Source organism: Podarcis erhardii (genome assembly GCF_964252035.2).
Source record: "Podarcis erhardii genome assembly, chromosome: 7".
NCBI lineage: Eukaryota > Metazoa > Chordata > Lepidosauria > Squamata > Lacertidae > Podarcis > Podarcis erhardii.
Window position 1 is genome coordinate 41,949,490 of NC_138511.1, and position 17,497 is coordinate 41,966,986.

At 42.9% G+C, this 17,497-nt stretch overlaps 2 protein-coding genes across 2 annotated transcripts in view; one reads left to right on the forward strand and one right to left on the reverse strand.

The window, feature by feature from the left end:
* Nucleotides 1-14,260, reverse strand: part of GSE1 (Gse1 coiled-coil protein) — a 429,515-nt gene extending 415,255 nt beyond the window's left edge. Inside the window, exon 1 of the mRNA XM_081870144.1 lies at nt 14,143-14,260. The gene's annotated coding sequence lies outside the window, so the exon portion shown is untranslated. The remainder of the gene's footprint in view (nt 1-14,142) is intronic.
* Nucleotides 6-17,448, forward strand: CIBAR2 (CBY1 interacting BAR domain containing 2). The gene is made up of 9 exons (XM_081871533.1): nt 6-149; nt 2,850-3,084; nt 3,520-3,588; nt 4,282-4,383; nt 6,236-6,505; nt 11,676-11,780; nt 14,287-14,400; nt 15,547-15,648; nt 16,282-17,448. The coding sequence occupies exons 1-9, from the start codon at nt 130-132 to the stop codon at nt 16,408-16,410; spliced, it is 1,146 nt and encodes a 381-aa protein (XP_081727659.1). The 5' UTR covers nt 6-129; the 3' UTR covers nt 16,411-17,448.
* The last annotated feature ends 49 nt before the right edge of the window (nt 17,449-17,497 follow it).

Sequence of the window (17,497 nt, forward strand, 5' to 3'; positions counted from 1 at the left end):
TTGGTGGGGTTACTATACCAACTAGGCCTGGAGTGCCACCTGAGCAGAGCCTGGTACAGCTGCTCCTTCAATTCCACCAGAGCCTGTTATTGCTGTAAATATTCTGAAGACCAGCTGATTCCTGCAAACATGAATATCATCCTCTCTCGGTAAGAAAGACTAGCTTGCTCTTTTTAGAAATGTTCCCATTTGCAGACTGATTTTAAACCTGCTCTTTGAGGTGCAGAACGTTCAGGAAATGATGAGTCAGGGTGGCATGGGTGGCACTGACTGGAGTTTTTGTGATTAACACAGCAGCAACTATAGCACATACCGTATGACACAATACAGAAAAACATAAATCAGAAAGACAAGCCTTGCCCCCAAGAAGATTACAAGCTAATTTTTGACAAAGAGGGAGGCAAAAGAAAAAGGGATGAATAGGACAAGTGACAGTTGCAAGGTATGAATGTAAGCCAATGCTGCTGTTGTGCTTTGGCTTAATTTCACAGGAGGGGAAATAATCATGCTCAGGGTATAAGAAGAAAAGCAAGAGTGTAGAAAAATATTTGAGGCTGATTAAGAATAAAGGTAGAGGGCCTAGAACAGGCATAGGCAAACTCCGAACCTCCAGATGTTTGGGACTACAATTCCCATCATCCCTAGCTAATAGGACCAGTGGTCAGGGATGATGGGAATTGTAGTCCCAAACATCTGGAGGTTCGGAGTTTGCCTATGCCTGACCTAGGAAAAATGCAAAGCACTCCCCTCCACCAGCAAGACATGCACAGGGGATGCATAGATTGTTAAGTATAAGGGATATAAGAAGATAAACATGGGATAACGTACAAGGCTTAGGTAAATATGTATGGGAGAGATAAGCTTCTATGGGGGGAGGATAAGCTACGTAGGCACAGTGACCCAAGACAATATGTACACAAGCATATGAAATATGCATGAGAGGTATAGCTAAGTATGCACTGGGGTAGGAAGATATACATCAGAGAGGTACCTATAGGTTCATGGATGGTAGTAACTAAACACAGAAGGCATGGGAAAATATGTACGGTACCAGAGGAAGTAGCCAGGCGTGCTTGGAAGAGGGCAGGTAGCTAAGAAAACATGGAGTAGCTAAGCATAGAAGGCACAGGAAGATACACATTAGAAGAGGTAGCTATGAATGTACAGGAGAGGTCAGCTTGTACAGGGGAAGACAAGGAGCTGCCATTTACCCTGATGACAAAGCTCCACCAATGGTAGACTGAATTGATGCTTTACAGAAGTTCTTCAATTAAAGCCAATCAGCCTTCCTGAGAACTTTGGAAGAATGATAGCGGAGTGGGGAAGTGGGGGAGAGAAAGAATGTCTAGGGGAGAAGTATTTAAGAATAAAAAGTCAGAGCAGAAGGAACTTAATTCTAATCTATCTCAAAACACCCCTGCTTTTGCAGCTCTAACTGCAGCCCAAAATCCAGCAGGTGAAGCTCTTTCTTGCATGCAGCTGTGGTGCTGAGGAAAACCTCACCTGCTTAGATTTTTGTGCCATGTTAGAAGAGGGATAGAAGATGACAAACCTAGAACTAGGGATTCAACAGAAGGAAAGAAATTTTTTTAAAAAGAGGCCTGGGGATTTTTTTAAAAAAAATGTTGCTGTGTGAAAAAGATGTAGGTGTCAGTGCCAAACAAGCCTCTCCCTTAGGAAAGAAGTCCATAGATATGATACCACAATACAAAAAGGGCTTTGCCTGACCTGGCTGCTACTCAACTCACCTGAGAGTGGAGAGCACCTGAAGGCCTGCTGCAAATAATAATCTCTGCACATAGGTAGGTAAATGTGAGAGGGGGTAGTCTTTGACATCTCCAGAAGAAGAAAAAATGAGGGAAGAAGAGAAACACAATGTCTACAGCTTACAGCACAACAAACTCATTTTCCCACACTGCACTTTAAGTCTCATTTGCACTTGCTGTGCACACCAGAGAGGGGGTGGTGATATTTTCACCCGATGCACATTACCTAATTTGTTTTTTCGGGCCTGCAACTTCCTAACCCCAAAACATTTAATGAAGCTGTCATCTTTGCAAGGGCTGTTATGGCTTGAGTCCAGGTTCTTGAAGGACTATATCTTCTTGCCCAAGTGCCAGGGGTGCCAACTTGAATAGAATATTGGGGGGAGGCAGGTGAACCCCACACTACATATATGATCACATGACATGGCACACACGCACCCATCAACTTTGGGGGCCCCTATGCTGGGTGCTAATATCCTCAGGGGAGTGAGTACCTTCTTTTGGTCCAATTAACATCAGAGGCAGAGCTGGTGGTGACATAAGAGACAGCCTTTTCTGCAGCTGCTCCTGTACTGTAGAATTGCCTCCCAAGAGAGGTTAGACTGGTTCCCTCTTTGTTATCATTCCACAGACAGGCTAATACTGCCCTGTTCAGACGATGTTGACAACTGGACCATTATCAGGACGATTGGTATTTTAATGTTGGTTATAAATGAGTTTTATTGTATTTTAACTATTTTTTTAACTGGTAGGTTTTTTTAGTTTGTATTTTAAAATGATTTTAGAAGGTCATAAGCTCCCTTGAACCCCAACTTGGGAGAAATGCAGGATATAAATATATTAAATAAAATGAATCTGCACATGTACAACAGCTGTCTCTCAAATGTACACATGCCAACTTAACTGTAGCTTACATTTTCAAACTGGATGGAAGCTGCAGGATATATGTGGATTATAACTAACATCATGTTTACTCAGCTTCAAATACCAGCAGTGGGAGCACACTGAAGATGAAGTAAACAGGGTAATTGTGTGCATAGCCTTAAATAAATAAAAAAGCAGGAACTTGTTTCCCTTTTCCAGAGACACCCAAGTGAAGATAATGGAGAATATAGTCACCAATGCAGAGAAATATTTTGGGAAATTCTGCATTCTGATGGCTGCTTACACACGCAAGACTGCAAAGCTTCGAGACAAGTCAGACCTGCTAGTCAAGCAGCTCATTGACTATGGAAACACAGAGAATCCTGAGCTGCGGACCACTGTGAAAAACTTTGCTGAGGAACTGGCAAAGGTGCAGGATTACAGGCAGGCAGAGGTGAAAAGCTGACCTTGACAACCTAAATCCAGAGCAGTGGGTGTGCACGGAGTAAGAGCAAGGGAATATCCATTCTGTATTAAGATCAGAGAAAAGATTCTTGTAGGACCCTGAAGACTCTTTGCTACAACAGACAAACAAGACATCCTCTCAAACTAATATTCTGGATGACTTGTTTTATTTTACCTTATGTGACAAAAGAACTGTGTTTTCATCAACTGCATAACTGTCAGGGATCAAAGAGGTGCAACCTGTTTATTATTGTTGTTATTATTATTACTTTATATACCACCCTTCATGTGAATAACACAAGGTAATATACAGCATAACAAAAACAAAAACAAATGAAAAAACCCCTAAAGGTGCACTATGGTTGTCAATGCAGCAATTCTTAAAATGCGTGTTTCCTTATGCTTGTCTTGCTTTCTCCATTAGGTGGAGAGACTGGAGGTTAAGGTTATTGCACCTCTGAAGATGTATGGGATGCTCATCAAGCAAACTAGGGTAAGCAAATAATTTATTTTAAAAGACAAGCCCACACCAAGTTCACTGTGGAATTGCAATGACTTTCTAAACTGGGACACAAGCTCATGCAGAAGCAGGTGTAGGAACATAGGAAGCTGCTTCTATTAGCTTTGACTGGTAAATGCTGCTGTGAGGTTGCTGCCTGGAGCTAACAGTCATTAACATGTTACACCTTTGTTGAAGCATCTGCACTGGCTGCCATAAGCTACCAAGCCAGGTTCAAGGTGTCTACTTGTTTACAAAGCTGTAAACAAATTGAGAGATAGCTACTTTAGACAATATCTCACCCCTTACACCCCATGGCACAGAACCACCCCTGGTGGTACCAAGGACTCCTATATTTGCCTTCTGTCCAGCAATAGTAGGGTTTCCAGAGTTGTGGCCTATTTAACATGAAATACATTATCACATGAGATGAGACAAGCTCCCACAATCAGTTCTTTCGGATGCCTACTTAAGACCTTATATTTCCCTAAGCTTTAGCTTAATGAAATTTTTAATTATGGTCAACTGAGCATTCTCTGGTGTTGAACTGTTAACTGTATTATTTTTGTTGTATATTTTATACTTAGTTTTGCTTTTTTGAACAATACTCTGATATTTTATAATGTGAGGGCTTTTTAAAATTTAAAATATACTAATAAAATTGTTGTATTTTGCTACATTAAACAGGCTGAGATTAAGAAATTCAACAAGGCCCGAAACAATGAAATAAAGCAGCTAGAGAAGTTGGAGAAGATCCGACAGAAGTCACCATCCGACCGACAGATGATTGTATCCTTGTTAGCATGTTGCCGCTTCAATCTCTTCCCTACTCCGGCAAAAACAGTCCTGGCTCCCCAGTACCGCAGAGTTCCGGCTTTCTTAATGCAGCTAGATCAGGAAGGCAAAGTTACAAGCCCTTGCTATGGGTGGCTATTATTACAGTGAGGTTTCCTTCTGAGCGTTCCACAAAGCAGTGGAATTCAATGAAACCTATTGGAAACAGACATACACACGGAAAACCATCTCCTTGAATAAGGAAAAGCAAAATAGATTGTTGCAGGCTCACAACTGGCTCTCTGGAGAGGGAACTGGGGCCCCGATGAGATGAAAATAATATGAATAATGCTCAGATAACAAGCATAGGTTTTGAAAGCACACACACCCTGCACTGCCCGCTTACTTCCTTGTCACAGAGCTGCAAACATGAAATTGGAGATAAAAACACATGACCCCTGGACATACATTTTAGTAAGGGCATGCAAAAATTTGTGCCTCGAGTCTGTTGCTATGCTAGGCTGCACCCTGGAATTTATTTACTTCACAAAGGTGAGAAAGCCCCCGCACATGTGCAGAGGGCCTGTCACCACTGAGTAATCTTAGAGCACCACTGAGTAATCTTAGAGCATCAAGCTTAGAGCATCAACTTCTTAGATTCTCCCCAAGCACCTTTTGATTTAGGCTATGTACACATCATACTTTTAAAGCACATTACTTCCCCCAGAGGATCCTGGGAACTGTCATTTGTTACCTTGCTTTGTTGTTGGCATCCATCTGTCTCAAGAGACCATGCAGTGAGGATCTGGGGGTCAAACTGCTGTGCTAGAAGCACTGAAGTGACCACTCTGATGCAAGCCTGGGCACTGTGTATGGAGGTCTTTGGCTGCCCAGACTACAAGACCCCCCTTGGCCTCACTGATGTAGTCCAAAGGAAAGCAGAGCAATATATCTGACACCAGCTTGGCTTGCCAGAGTTGCAGGAAGGAGACATACAAGGCACCATCCAACCATCTTAGAGACTCCGTTCTGGATTTGTGTAAGATTTACTCCTTAGCCTTTTCTTCTTCAGAAAAAATCCCACAAGGAAGCAGAGATTTAGGATCAGAGTTTTCCTTCTTCTAGAAGAGCTACTTTCCCAGTTTAACAAGCCCCTTCTTCCCCTCACTTCCATCTACAGCTTGTGCAGAAACTGCCCTCTTGACCACTGGACCCACCATTGGTCTCGTCCACTCAATCAGCTGGAGCCTGTCTTTGCATGCAGGAAGAAGTCTGCATGCTCACAGAGGGTTTGAGACCCATTGGCTACCCTCACCAGGTTTAGAAGGCCAGTTAAAGCTGTTTCCTTGGATGTGGCCACTGTCACATGCTGACAGCTTCCAGGAGCCACAGGAGAAAGCTTAGTGCAGGGTGGGAACCAAAGGTGGACAGAAAACCCTAGAAGGAGCATGACGTGTCTCCCACTAGAGGTACAACCCCTCCCCCATCACCGCACACACCCATAATTTGTTAAAAAATCTTAGAATTGTAGCTCTATGAGGAACAAACAAGAGTTCCCAGGTTTCTTTGGGAAAAGCCATGTACTTTAAATGTGTTTTAAATGTATGGTGTGTATGCAGCCTTAGATCTTGAGTGCAGGCACGCTGCAGCAAACCTAATTCACTAGACTTCATTATTCCCAGGGGCCCAGATTTGCCACCTAATTCCTTAAGGGTCTGATATTCTAATCTAAATATCCAAATAGCTTCCTAGCATCAGTATGTTTAAAATATCAGAGAGAAATGTGAGTCCTCTTATTTCATGAAACATTCACCCAAAGGGGAAATAAGTCCTGTGTTGGTGAAAGAAGCAAAACACCATAATCCAGGCAGCTCAAAAAAAGATTTCCCTCCTTTTTTTCCTCCTTCCCTTGGCAAAAGATATTTTAATCAGGAACTTCTTCAAAAACTATCCCTTTTCTTCCAAAGGGAGAAGCTCTCAGCAGCAAAATCCTCAGGAAGATTCTCAAGGGGAGGAGAGGAGGCTTGACATTCTCTTAATCCCTGCTGTGCTAAACTCAACTGCTGAGAGAGCAGCCATAAAACAAGGGAAAGACAGAAAGATGCCGGAGGCAGCTGTGGAGCAATCTTCCAGGGAGGTAGAAGAGCTTTCTCTTTTTTTTCTCTCTCTCTCTCTCTCTCTCCCTCCCTCCCTCCAAGAGGCACACAGAAGATTGTGTGGGGCAAAATGCTGTTTCTTCTAGGAGACAATCATGCACATTTGAACTGAAAAGATTAAACTGCATCCTCCTTCCCACCCTATTACCAAATTCTCAAACTTATGGACTCAAGGCCCACAGCCATTTAGAAGAGTCCAGCAGCTTATTGAACATTTGGCAGAATATTTTTATTTATTTGAAGCATTTTATCCCATTATTCGACTTAAAAGGGTCCCATCTCTTCCACTGATAGAGCTTGATAGAATGCAGAGCTGCCAGGCGACAGTTGAGGGTAGAGCCAAATGATGCTGGTGTCTCAGAAGAGCTGATGGAATAGCCCTGTTTCCCATCTCTCTAATAAGTGCTTGATGGAATGGCTGACACCAGAAGAAGGGAAGACCAAAAGGAGCTTGCATGTCCCCCCACCCCTTACTTGACTCATCTTTGCAGTGGTACCAATTAGCTGCCATATGTTGAGCTCCGTACCTAGACTAATTTCACCTATTCTGCCCCTCAGGGAGCTCTTTAGAAGGTTATATAGAAACTCACCAACTAGGTGTCTCTTGTCAGCAGAGATCTTCTAGAAAATGGGTGTGAACAACTATAATGCCTGATCCCCTGGGTCATGCCAAGAGTGTCACATGTGCAATATAGAGGCAGCATAGTCTGTGCACATCAGAGAGGAAGCAGGAGTATCTTCACTTGATGCACGTTACCTGATTTGTTTCCTCATGATTGTAACCCTGCCAAACTCTTATTCAGTAAAGCTGTCATCTGTGCATGCACTATAAACTGTGCATGCTCAATGGCTGTCTCTCAAACGTACACACTCAGCTTACCTCTAGCTAGCATATGTTTTGAAACTGGATGGAAGCTGGATTGAGGGGGGGGAAACACCAAACAGCAATATTCTCAAGAAACTACAGGATGCATACGGATTGTGGCTAATGCTACATATGTTCAGCTTCAAACACTGGAGCCAGAGTAAATTTTAATACATGCACAGTAGGTGATATTGATGTCTCACTCCCCACACCCTTTCCTTCCCCTCCTCAATGCCACAGTTTCTGTGATCTACTAATGGATTTGACTGCCCTCTGGTGCTGAAACTGAACATGGGCCTCTCTCACTACAAACCACTACCAAAATCTGTCTGTACAAAAACAAAGAGTCTTGTGGCACATTAAAGACTAAAAACTTAAACTGGAAGTCTTTAAGGTGCCATAAGACACTGCTGCTTTTGCTGCAACAGGCTAACAGGACTACCACTCCAGAAACCACTTTTATAACAAATATTATGATGGCTTAAAGAGGGACCAGAGGGTATCCAGGCAAGTCAAGGGCATCCAGCTTATAAAGACTGACACATGACCACACACATGCTCATCACCCCAGACCCAGAAGTGGCCCAAACATAGGGGCAGGGCGGGGGCCATGTGGGCTTATGCACGCTCCACTAACACATGGGGGTGGGGCAGGAACGCAAACCCCACGAAAATGGAGAGTTGCCTGTATGTGAAATTTATCCTCTTCAATAGCCTCTAGCTTGAGATCCTGCTCAGGATCCTGCTTCCTGTTTCCCATATGTCACAAAGTCTTGTCCTTTCTGTCACAAAATGCCTATCTGATGAACAGTCTGGGAATAACTGTTGCTAAAAACAGTCTGGTTTGTTTTTTTGAAGACTGAAGAAAGTGTCTGCTTGCAGGCTTCCCAATGGGGTATCTGGTTGGTCACTGTGAGAACAAAGTGCTGAACTAGATGAGCCTCTGGCCTGATCCAACAGCCTGACTCATCTTGTGCTCTTTCAGCAGTGCCTCAGTCAAGAAGGCACCAACAACTCAAACTGGTATTTCTTTGCTCCCCTTTTGATTTTTCCCCCTTGACTCTTATACTCAGTCACAGGTAAGGGATTAGATCACCACTGTGTGTAAGTTAACATGCAAGTATGAACACTGGCATCCACAGCTACCATTCCCCATTTGCTCTAGAAAAGTTGGCTACAAGTGCAACAGTAAGAGCATTCACACCATCAGTTTAAGCACTGGCATTCTGCTGGCACTACTTCTGGGTAAGTTCTTATACTATAGCATTTGCGCTTGACTTCAGTCTGTTCGAGAAGCACACTGGAGCAGAGTTTTACATTTCAGACTTCACATGTATTTGTAAAAAGTTCCATTGATTTCAGAGGGATTAGGGACTGACTTACAGACAAGATATATATTGTGACTCTCAGCACAATTACTGCAGCAGCACCAGCAAAAAGCATGGATCATGATCCAGCTTCATTTGCTCACAACTTATCGTGCACAGCAACAAATTGCAGAAGACAGAGAAATGAATCTCCATCCATATCAAGAAATGCACCCAGCCAGTTCAAAGGACTCAGGCCTAGCCCATACATGAAGCAGAATTACATTGACCAGAAATAACAGAGTGCACGGGACAACTTCAGACTTCACAATGGTAAATCACACTTTTAATCCTCTCCAATAAACAAAAAGCATTGTTGGGTTCTTCCCTGAAAAACTAGCTTTTCCCTGCCCCATACATGTGTGTATGTACATTTCCCCAGTAATCTTTACAAAAGCCTAATAAAGTAGGCACTATATTGTAGATAGGGTGGTAAACATGCTTAAGGGCCCCTAGTGAATTCATGGCTGCTGGAGTAATTTTGAAGGGACATCCTATTTTACATTTTACAGTGGTATCTATGATGTTGTACTAATTCTCATAGGCCAGGACTCGGAAATATTTATGCCACTGCAATCTTAAAATATTGGTGGAGCAGATTTCAGTTGTACTCCAACAGTAAATGAAATGCATTTGAGATGACATGCACAGATTCTCATGACCCGTGCAACCATAGCTGTCAACTTACAGATTTGAAAATAAGGGACCAGCAGCCAAAATAAGGGACCTGCAGCCTCACCTGTTCCAGGCACTCCAGTCTTCCTGTCCTCCTGCAGTCTAGTCAAACTCATGGCTCCCCGGCCTGGCTTTGCACTGCAAAGTTTGCAGCAGCACGTGCAACAAAATGGTGTCCAGCATTCAAAAAACCCCTCAGCTTGCATTAACTAGCCACACACAAGGCATGCAAGCTCCACCCCCCAGTTGTTCTTAGACTTCTTACTGGGTGAGCAACAGAGTCAAGCAACACAGTTGGAGCCTCCCTCTTCCCTGGCCGGCAGGGAGGGAGGGAGAGGAGCTGCTTCCTTTGAAATTTAAGGGACATCATTTAAGGGACATCTATCAATAAGGGACAGCAGTGGGACATGGCGCTGGAATAAGGGACTGTCCCTTCAAATAAGGGACACTTGACAGCTATGCGTGCAACACAAATTATTTCCCTATATTTATATTATGCTGCAATCAGTGAGACAGGGCCCTAAAATTATGCTCCGCCAAATCAGGCAAAACTCCAAAGCATTCACAGTAGAATATTTTATACACAAAGGTCAAGCTTCTATTCTCCCATAATCAGAGGAGGGAGGTTGCTTAAAAAGAGAGTGAATAACAATTACTTAAGCCCTTGCAAAACTTTGGCAGAATTACCACCTTGCAAATAAATGTACATAAGTGTCCATGGAGAGTGATACATTTATCCTGTCAGGCGTCGCTCATCTGAGTGAATGCCTTCCTGATAAGCAAGAGTGACTCACTGTGCTCTGCTGGTCCAGAAGTCACACACCACTTGTTTACAACTGTATCTTAAATAGCACTTCTTGTCGAAATCTACTTTGCTTAGTTGCATCCAACACTCATCAGGGTTCTAACAGCTCACAGCAAGGCAGTGCTGAGTGGAAGCTGATTTAGCTCATCAGCAACCTACAGCGTCTATTCTACACAAATACTTTGGGAAAGAGGAGTTGGTGCTACCAAAATCTGTTAGGACTGATCTTACCATGAAGCAACTTGAAGCAGATGCTTCCAGAAACAGATTTCACAGGAGGTGTATGTTCCTCAGGATAAGGCCGAAGGCTTGTTTTCCTACACTGGGAACAGTTCAGCATTAATCCTTTTTTCTTTCTTTTGGCCTACAAATCAACCTCTCCCTGCAATGCAAAGCTAAGCTCCTTATCTGTTCACTGCCTTCCAGTGTTACCTGCTAGAGGGATCTTTCACAGTGCAATCACACACATTCACACAACTTGCTGCAGCAATGTAAGTTTTGGATTTCCTAAAGCATAACCCAATGAGCATATAAATGAAGAATTAATTTACGCCCTTACTAAGTGAATGCCACCCAGGGCTCATCTGGGAGGAAGGCTAGGGTATAAATTTAAATAATAATGTGCTTCAAAGTTATTAACAGTGATGGCCATAAGGTTTGCAGAAAGCAACTTCTCCTTGGCAATTCCCACAATAGAACACATGGCCATGATTCCCCGTTTCACTAGCAGGGAGGGCAGATCACACAATACATATTAAGTATATCCAATGCACATTTAAAGCATTGGCTAAACTGATGGAAGCTGTCAAGACCAACTACAACAAAAGATACAATGAAATTCAGCATCACTGGGGCAGCAACATCCTGAGGCCAAAGAATCTGAGGAACCGTAGTTTGTTAAGAGTGCTGGGAATTGTAGCTTGGGGAAAACTATAGTTCACAGGATTGAGGGAAGTCATGTTTGTTGGGTATGCATGAAATGTATGATGTGCATCTGCCTAAAGATCCTCTGTCAGTGAGACAGGTAAAGGTAAAGGGACCCCTGACAGTTAGGTCCAGTTGTGGACGACTCTGGGGTTGCGGCGCTCATCTCGCTTTATTGGCCGAGGGAGCCGGCGTTTGTTGGCAGGCAGGTCTTCCGGGTCATGTGGCCAGCATGACTATGCCGCTTCTGTCAAAACCAGAGCAGCGCACGTAAACACTGTTTACCTTCCTGCTGGAGCAGTACCTATTTATCTACTTGTACTTCGACGTGCTTTCAAACTGCTACGTTGGCAGGAGCTGCGACCGAGCAATGGAAGCTCACCCTGTCGCAGGGATTCGAACCGCTGACCTTCCAATTGGCAATCCCTAGGCTCAATGAGATACTCAGGATTAAAAGGTAGGATACTTAAACCACAGCCTCAAAGCTTAACATTACGCCCCTGTCTTTGCCTTAGGCCGAGTCTCAAGTACATAAAGCCTCTGTCGATGCGAACCGAACTACACAACAGCTTGAAGAGACCATGGATGAGTTTCAGAAGCAAAAGCTAAAAGATATTCAGGTAATAAGGACTTCTTAGTGGGTAATCATAACATGAGGCTTAAGGTTGCAATCCTATGTCCATGTACTTGGGAGGAAGCCCAGCGAGATGGGCAGGGTATAAATAATAAATAAATTATTATTATTATCATCAAACTTAGTGGAAAATTTGCATGTCAGACATGAACTTTAACGTGTGGGTACCGCAGTTGTTGAGAGCAATAAAGATGATTATTTTGGGGGAAATGGGTTTTCTTTCAGAAAAGCCCTCCTAATTTTTCAAATTCTTTTCTCAAAAGCCCATAGGATTGTGACCACCACCTTTATCACCCAGGCTGGGAAGAACTATTTACTTCTACTCTGCTAATCAATCAAATTATGGAATTAAAAAGAATGAAACATAATATAGTGATGTGGAATGCAAATTACTCTGGTGTCACAGAAAAGGAGGGAAATCTATGATAACACATATTAAATGGAAAGTTTAAAACAGGAATAGAAAACCCGTGGACTCCCAACTCCTAGTCAGCATGGTAAATGATTATTATGGGAATTGTTCTCCTGCACCATTTGGAGGGCCAAAGGTTTGTCATTCTGGTTTAAAGGTAATGACAATGTTTTGAGTATGATTAAATTTTTGATCTGGCAAAATAAGCTTTGAAAACATAGAAGTGTGGCATAGTCTCTTTCACTCCCATTTTATAATCATCCCCAGGGGTTGCCAATAGCAAACCAGAGGTTTGCCCTGGTACCCACAAAATCCCTGAGCTGAACACAGACACACCCATTGCCTCCTTTGACGTAAGGTGACAAGTATGGTTACCCCTTTCCCTCCTTGAACAGTATATAGAGCTGAAGGAAAAAGTTGAAAGAGTGACAGCTCTATGAACTTTTCAAGGCTCAGCACCTGAGCAGATGACTAGAAAGCAGAGCAACTAAGAGAGGGTTGGAAGGAAAGGTAAGTGATCTGGGGGATAGGTGGAGGGAGGAGGAAAAATAAGCAGCCAGAGGGGAGAAAGTGGGGTGCCACAAAAATCAGGAAAGAGTGTCAGAGACAGACAGACAGACAGACAGACAGGGAGAGAGAGGGAGAGAGAGAGAGAGAGAGAGAGAGAGAGAAATGGTGCACACATGCATACACAAACATGCATGTTAGTTCCAGTAAAATGGATTCACTTGAAACGGCATACTTTTTTCACACACTTCCCATCAACCAACAAATCACATCTGTCTCCATTGACTAAACCATAAAAATCACAGAAGTTATGTTTTCCAGCATTGCTGTGGCACAAAAACATGGATCCTCATAATTATTTAAGGGATCCCTTCAAAACCACAATTAAATAACAAGGGTCTTTGCTGTCTATATATGTATTTTGTGATTTGTTAGTGGTTTTGCTGTGTCATCCTACGTAAAAAATCATGAAGATCTATAAGGATCTGTGCCTTAGATAAATGTTTCCATACTGCCAGTAAACACCCTGTCTGAGAGTTTTACTGTCCACCCTACCATTTTATGTTTAACTTTGATAGTGGGGTGGGGGAGGGATCCAGGTAAAATCATGCAAATTCAAGAGGATCCATTTTAAGTCTGCTTGATCCAACTTTTACCCAAACTCCATGGAAGATCAAATAAACTTTTCCAAGGAGTCTCAGTAATAATCAGATCCAGTAGAATCAATGCATGTGCACACATACACTTTCTCACTTCCTGTCTCCCTGGGAGTGAGAGGGTAAACCTGGCACTAGGAGAAAATAAGCAACTGGAGTGGGTCGTGCCCACAACAAACTCTCAAATTTCCAAATGTGCCCATGGGGTCCAAAAACCTTGGCAACCAAAATCAAGTCTCAGTTATTTTCACAGACAAAAAATTAGTGGGCTGCCAATTACCTTTCCCCTTTGCCAGAAATGAAGTTTTAAATCTTGCCAATGTTCAAGTTACACAAATTGAAAATGAATTGAAAAGCTAAACTGAAAATGGAATATGCATTACTCTCTCCAGAGAGTATTAGATCTATTAGATTGTTCCAGTAAGCTTGCAAATAAATGCATGAAATGGACAGAAGCAGTGCTTCTTTTTTTAAGGTGCTGGTACTCACCATGGGGTTGTTACAGTAAATGCCACACTTTTAACATTTGGAGGAAAAACAGTGCCGGTACTGCGTACCCTTGAGTACCCCCATTAAAAAAAAGAGCATCGGATAGAAGCTCTTACATCTTTTGCCATTCTGAAGTGGTTGTATCAACTCAAAGAATATGACTGCTTCAAGCAAGAATTAGTGTGTATTCCATTGTGATTTTTTTTTTACTTCCAATTTTCTGTTAAACAACGAGACTCAAACACCTTAAGAGGAGGGGAAAGTGCATTTATAAAATGGCTTACCCCAGCCTGTTCAAATGAAGAGAAAATCGGCACTTTCTGTGGTTGAGGTCTCAAGATTCCTCACCCAGCAAGGTCACTTTGTGGGGGGGCTTCACAAACCAAGTTGGGGGTAATGTCAAGATGTGCTGTCTCCTTTTATTACAGAAGATCTTCTTGGACTTTGTCACCATTGAGATGACCTTCCATGCAAAAGCCCTAGAGGTCTATTCCAATGCCTTCCAAACCCTTGACAGCTATGACGCAGAGAAAGATCTGGAGGTAGCTGAATCTGTGAAATAATACAAAAATGAAATTCACTCATAACAGAGTAAATTAAAAATTGCTAGCTATCTTTTGATTTAGAAAACACGAATCTAGGAGGGCCGATCTAGGAGGCCATAGGCCCTGCTCCCTCTGAAGAGGACCTGAGGCCTCTCCAAACCTGCTAGGCCTCTCTGAGAGGGCCAAGCCCCCCCCCCTCCCTCCCCATCACTATGAATATGCTCAGTGTCATAAGGAAGCAGAAGAAGCCTAGTTTTCACTGAGGGAAAGAAATAAATAAGCCTGTACCTGGCCTATATATACCTCTTCAGACTGCAGGTTGGGGTTTTGTGACTGAAAGTTTGTTCCTTAAGCTTTGGCAAACAGAAAGCTAAAATGTTACAGAAAGTTTGTACACACATGCCGTACTTACAAAGCACATTAAAAGCACATTCCCACAAGTGAGAGAATTCTAGGAACTGTCAATTGTTAGGGATTCTGGGACTTGTATGTTGGGACTTGTAGCTCTGTGAGGAGTAAACTACAATTTCCATGATCCTTTCCTTTGTGTGCCGGGGGGTTGCTTTGCAAAGGTATAGTTATAGTGTGTAAGCAGCCTATGCCAAGATTTAAAAACAAAATAAATTGCATGTATGCCTGGAGTATTCAGACATGAGAGCCCCATCAGCACTCATTTTGCACACAGGATTAGCCCCTCAGTGGCAAGTAGGCCACAGCACCTAGGACTGGAGTGACAGCCATCTTGTTACTGACACGTTGCAGTGGCATTCACTAGCCTGTTGCCCTCCAGATGTTTTGGTCCCCAAAACCGAAGCCCACATGGCAGGTGAGAATTATGGTTCAAAAAGGGGGGGGGGTACCTGGTTGGTGAAAGCTGCATTACACTTGTTCTCCTTACCAGGAAGTCAAAACAGACAGGCTCCAAGCAGCTTACTGTGACCAGATATCACCTTGGTTATCCAGTCACACAATTGTACTTTAATTAGTCAGTGTATTGGCAGAGGCCAGATCACTAATGCCTATTGATCATTGTAGCACCTTTGTTATATCACACATGCATGATTTTCAGGTCTCCAGGTAGGGATTGCTAACAAAATTTGGCTGTGTGATAATTGCCCTAAATAGGATTTCTTGCCTTGCTAGGATTTCAGAGCAAAAATACACATCGCTTCTGGAACCTTCCATGAGGCGAGACCAGACACTACGACAACAAGCCAATCTACTGCCCTCCCATGGTCCACACAGGTGAGAAAGCAGAGTTATTACTGTAATAAGTGATTCAAAAACCAGCTACTTTGCTGAGTAAACATGGTTAAGATTGCACGGGAAGTGAAAAATTTAACTCACCAGTCCTTGTACAGCACTCTGTCCACTATAACACACTGGTGGTAAACTACTTCAGACTGCTGGTACTCACATGACTCCGCATTCCCTGTATTACTAGTAATTTGCAGAAGGAAGTCCTGAAGCTTGGTCTATGGTATTCTACAGTCTACAATCTGTAGTAGTCTACTAAGGAAATGGCATACATGCAGCCATCACTTGGCACTATAGTCCAGGGGTCGCTAAACACCAGCCTGGGGGATTGTATCCAGACCCTGAAGTAATTTTTTTTTTGTCCCGACCCCACAAGACTACATGAGTCTGGTGCAGCTAAAATAATTTATTCTAAAAGTAGGTGACAGTGGAGTGGGCAGAGAGGTTTAAAGCTTTACTACCAGCCCAGTCCTCTGACATGGGTCACATCCACACCATGCAAATATCACCTATCAGCTCCTTAACAAGGACACAAGGGACCCTAGGCATGCCTCTGTTTGCAACATAATCATCATTAGACTGGCTGGAAGGATAACTATTGTCACACCTTTCCATTTCCAGAGCATCCGAAGCACTCTTCAGAAGCTGGAGCTAGTGGAGAGTGATAAGGAATCTGAAGGGGACCAGCTGCAAGATTTAAGGGATGCTGAATACACCCAGATTCAGTGGGTAACCAGCAGAACCACATGAGACCAACTATCTTGATTAATGAAGCTGTGCTGGATTTATTTATCTACTCCCTGGTTATGCTTTACATTTCCATGCAGGTTTCCTCTAGATCAGAAGTGGACACTGAGTCCAACAGCATCTGCCAGGTACTGTAAGCTCCCATCAGCCCCAACCATCACAGCCAATGATCAGGGATGATGTGAGCTGCAGTTCGGCAATATGCTTAAGTCACCATGCTGATTACCCAGATCAGCACCTACCACTCCTTCTTCAAACTGGAGATTTAAAATAAAATAGAACATTAACTTTCAATCTCTCATTCAATTTTTAAATGGCTTGGGCAGAAGATGGGAGCATAGTGCAATCCCACTTGCAAAGTTTCCTGTTTATTCAGGACTAGAAGCTTACGATTGTCACAAACCCACACATCATTTGTACATCAGATGTACAAGTACATCTCAGCAGACAAGTACATTTGCAGTTCAGGTGTCGTTATCAGGAGTGGCCACCCCATACTGCATTGCCCCTGCCTGAAGAGGTACAGCCCATTTCTTCTTTGAATTTTTTCCACCTCAAATCACTGGGCAAATCAAAGCAAATAATTAGGTTTAAATGCTCTCCTCCACAAGTTTATCTTCCATATGATAGTGACCATCACAACATCCTGCAGCAGTGAATTCCATAGTTTAATTGGTAGCTGTGTGCTGTGTGCTTTCCATTTCCAATCAGTTTCCCTGACCTTGCCTTTCCCAATTTCTAGTGTTTTTTAAAAAATAATGATATAATTTATCCTTTTTCGCTCTCCCTGTGGTCTGTAATTCACACTTGATGACATACTTTATCTGAGCAAAATAAAATGTGCCACACTGGATTGTGATTTGTCAGAATTCTGAGGCCAGTGTCTCAGATGAGCCATTAAGTGTCATTGAGTGGGTGGAGGATGCTGATGATTGCCTGTTATTGGGCACATTGTTAAGATGTTTTAGTAGAAGAGCTATATATTTTCAGTGCAAGTAAGAGAGAGTTCAGATAGAATAAAGAGTACTGTTGTTTTCTCTCTTTTTGTGGTAACTTGTTTTACTTCTGAACCTTCTCTTTGAATAAAGAA

Bases quoted from the DNA above. Each gene is read 5' to 3' on its own strand.
- CIBAR2 (XM_081871533.1), top strand. From the start codon at position 130: ATGAATATCATCCTCTCTCG. The intron at 3,589-4,281 runs GTAAGCAAATAA...TACATTAAACAG, and splicing joins TGCTCATCAAGCAAACTAGG to GCTGAGATTAAGAAATTCAA. The intron at 6,506-11,675 runs GTAGAAGAGCTT...TCTTTGCCTTAG, and splicing joins TGGAGCAATCTTCCAGGGAG to GCCGAGTCTCAAGTACATAA.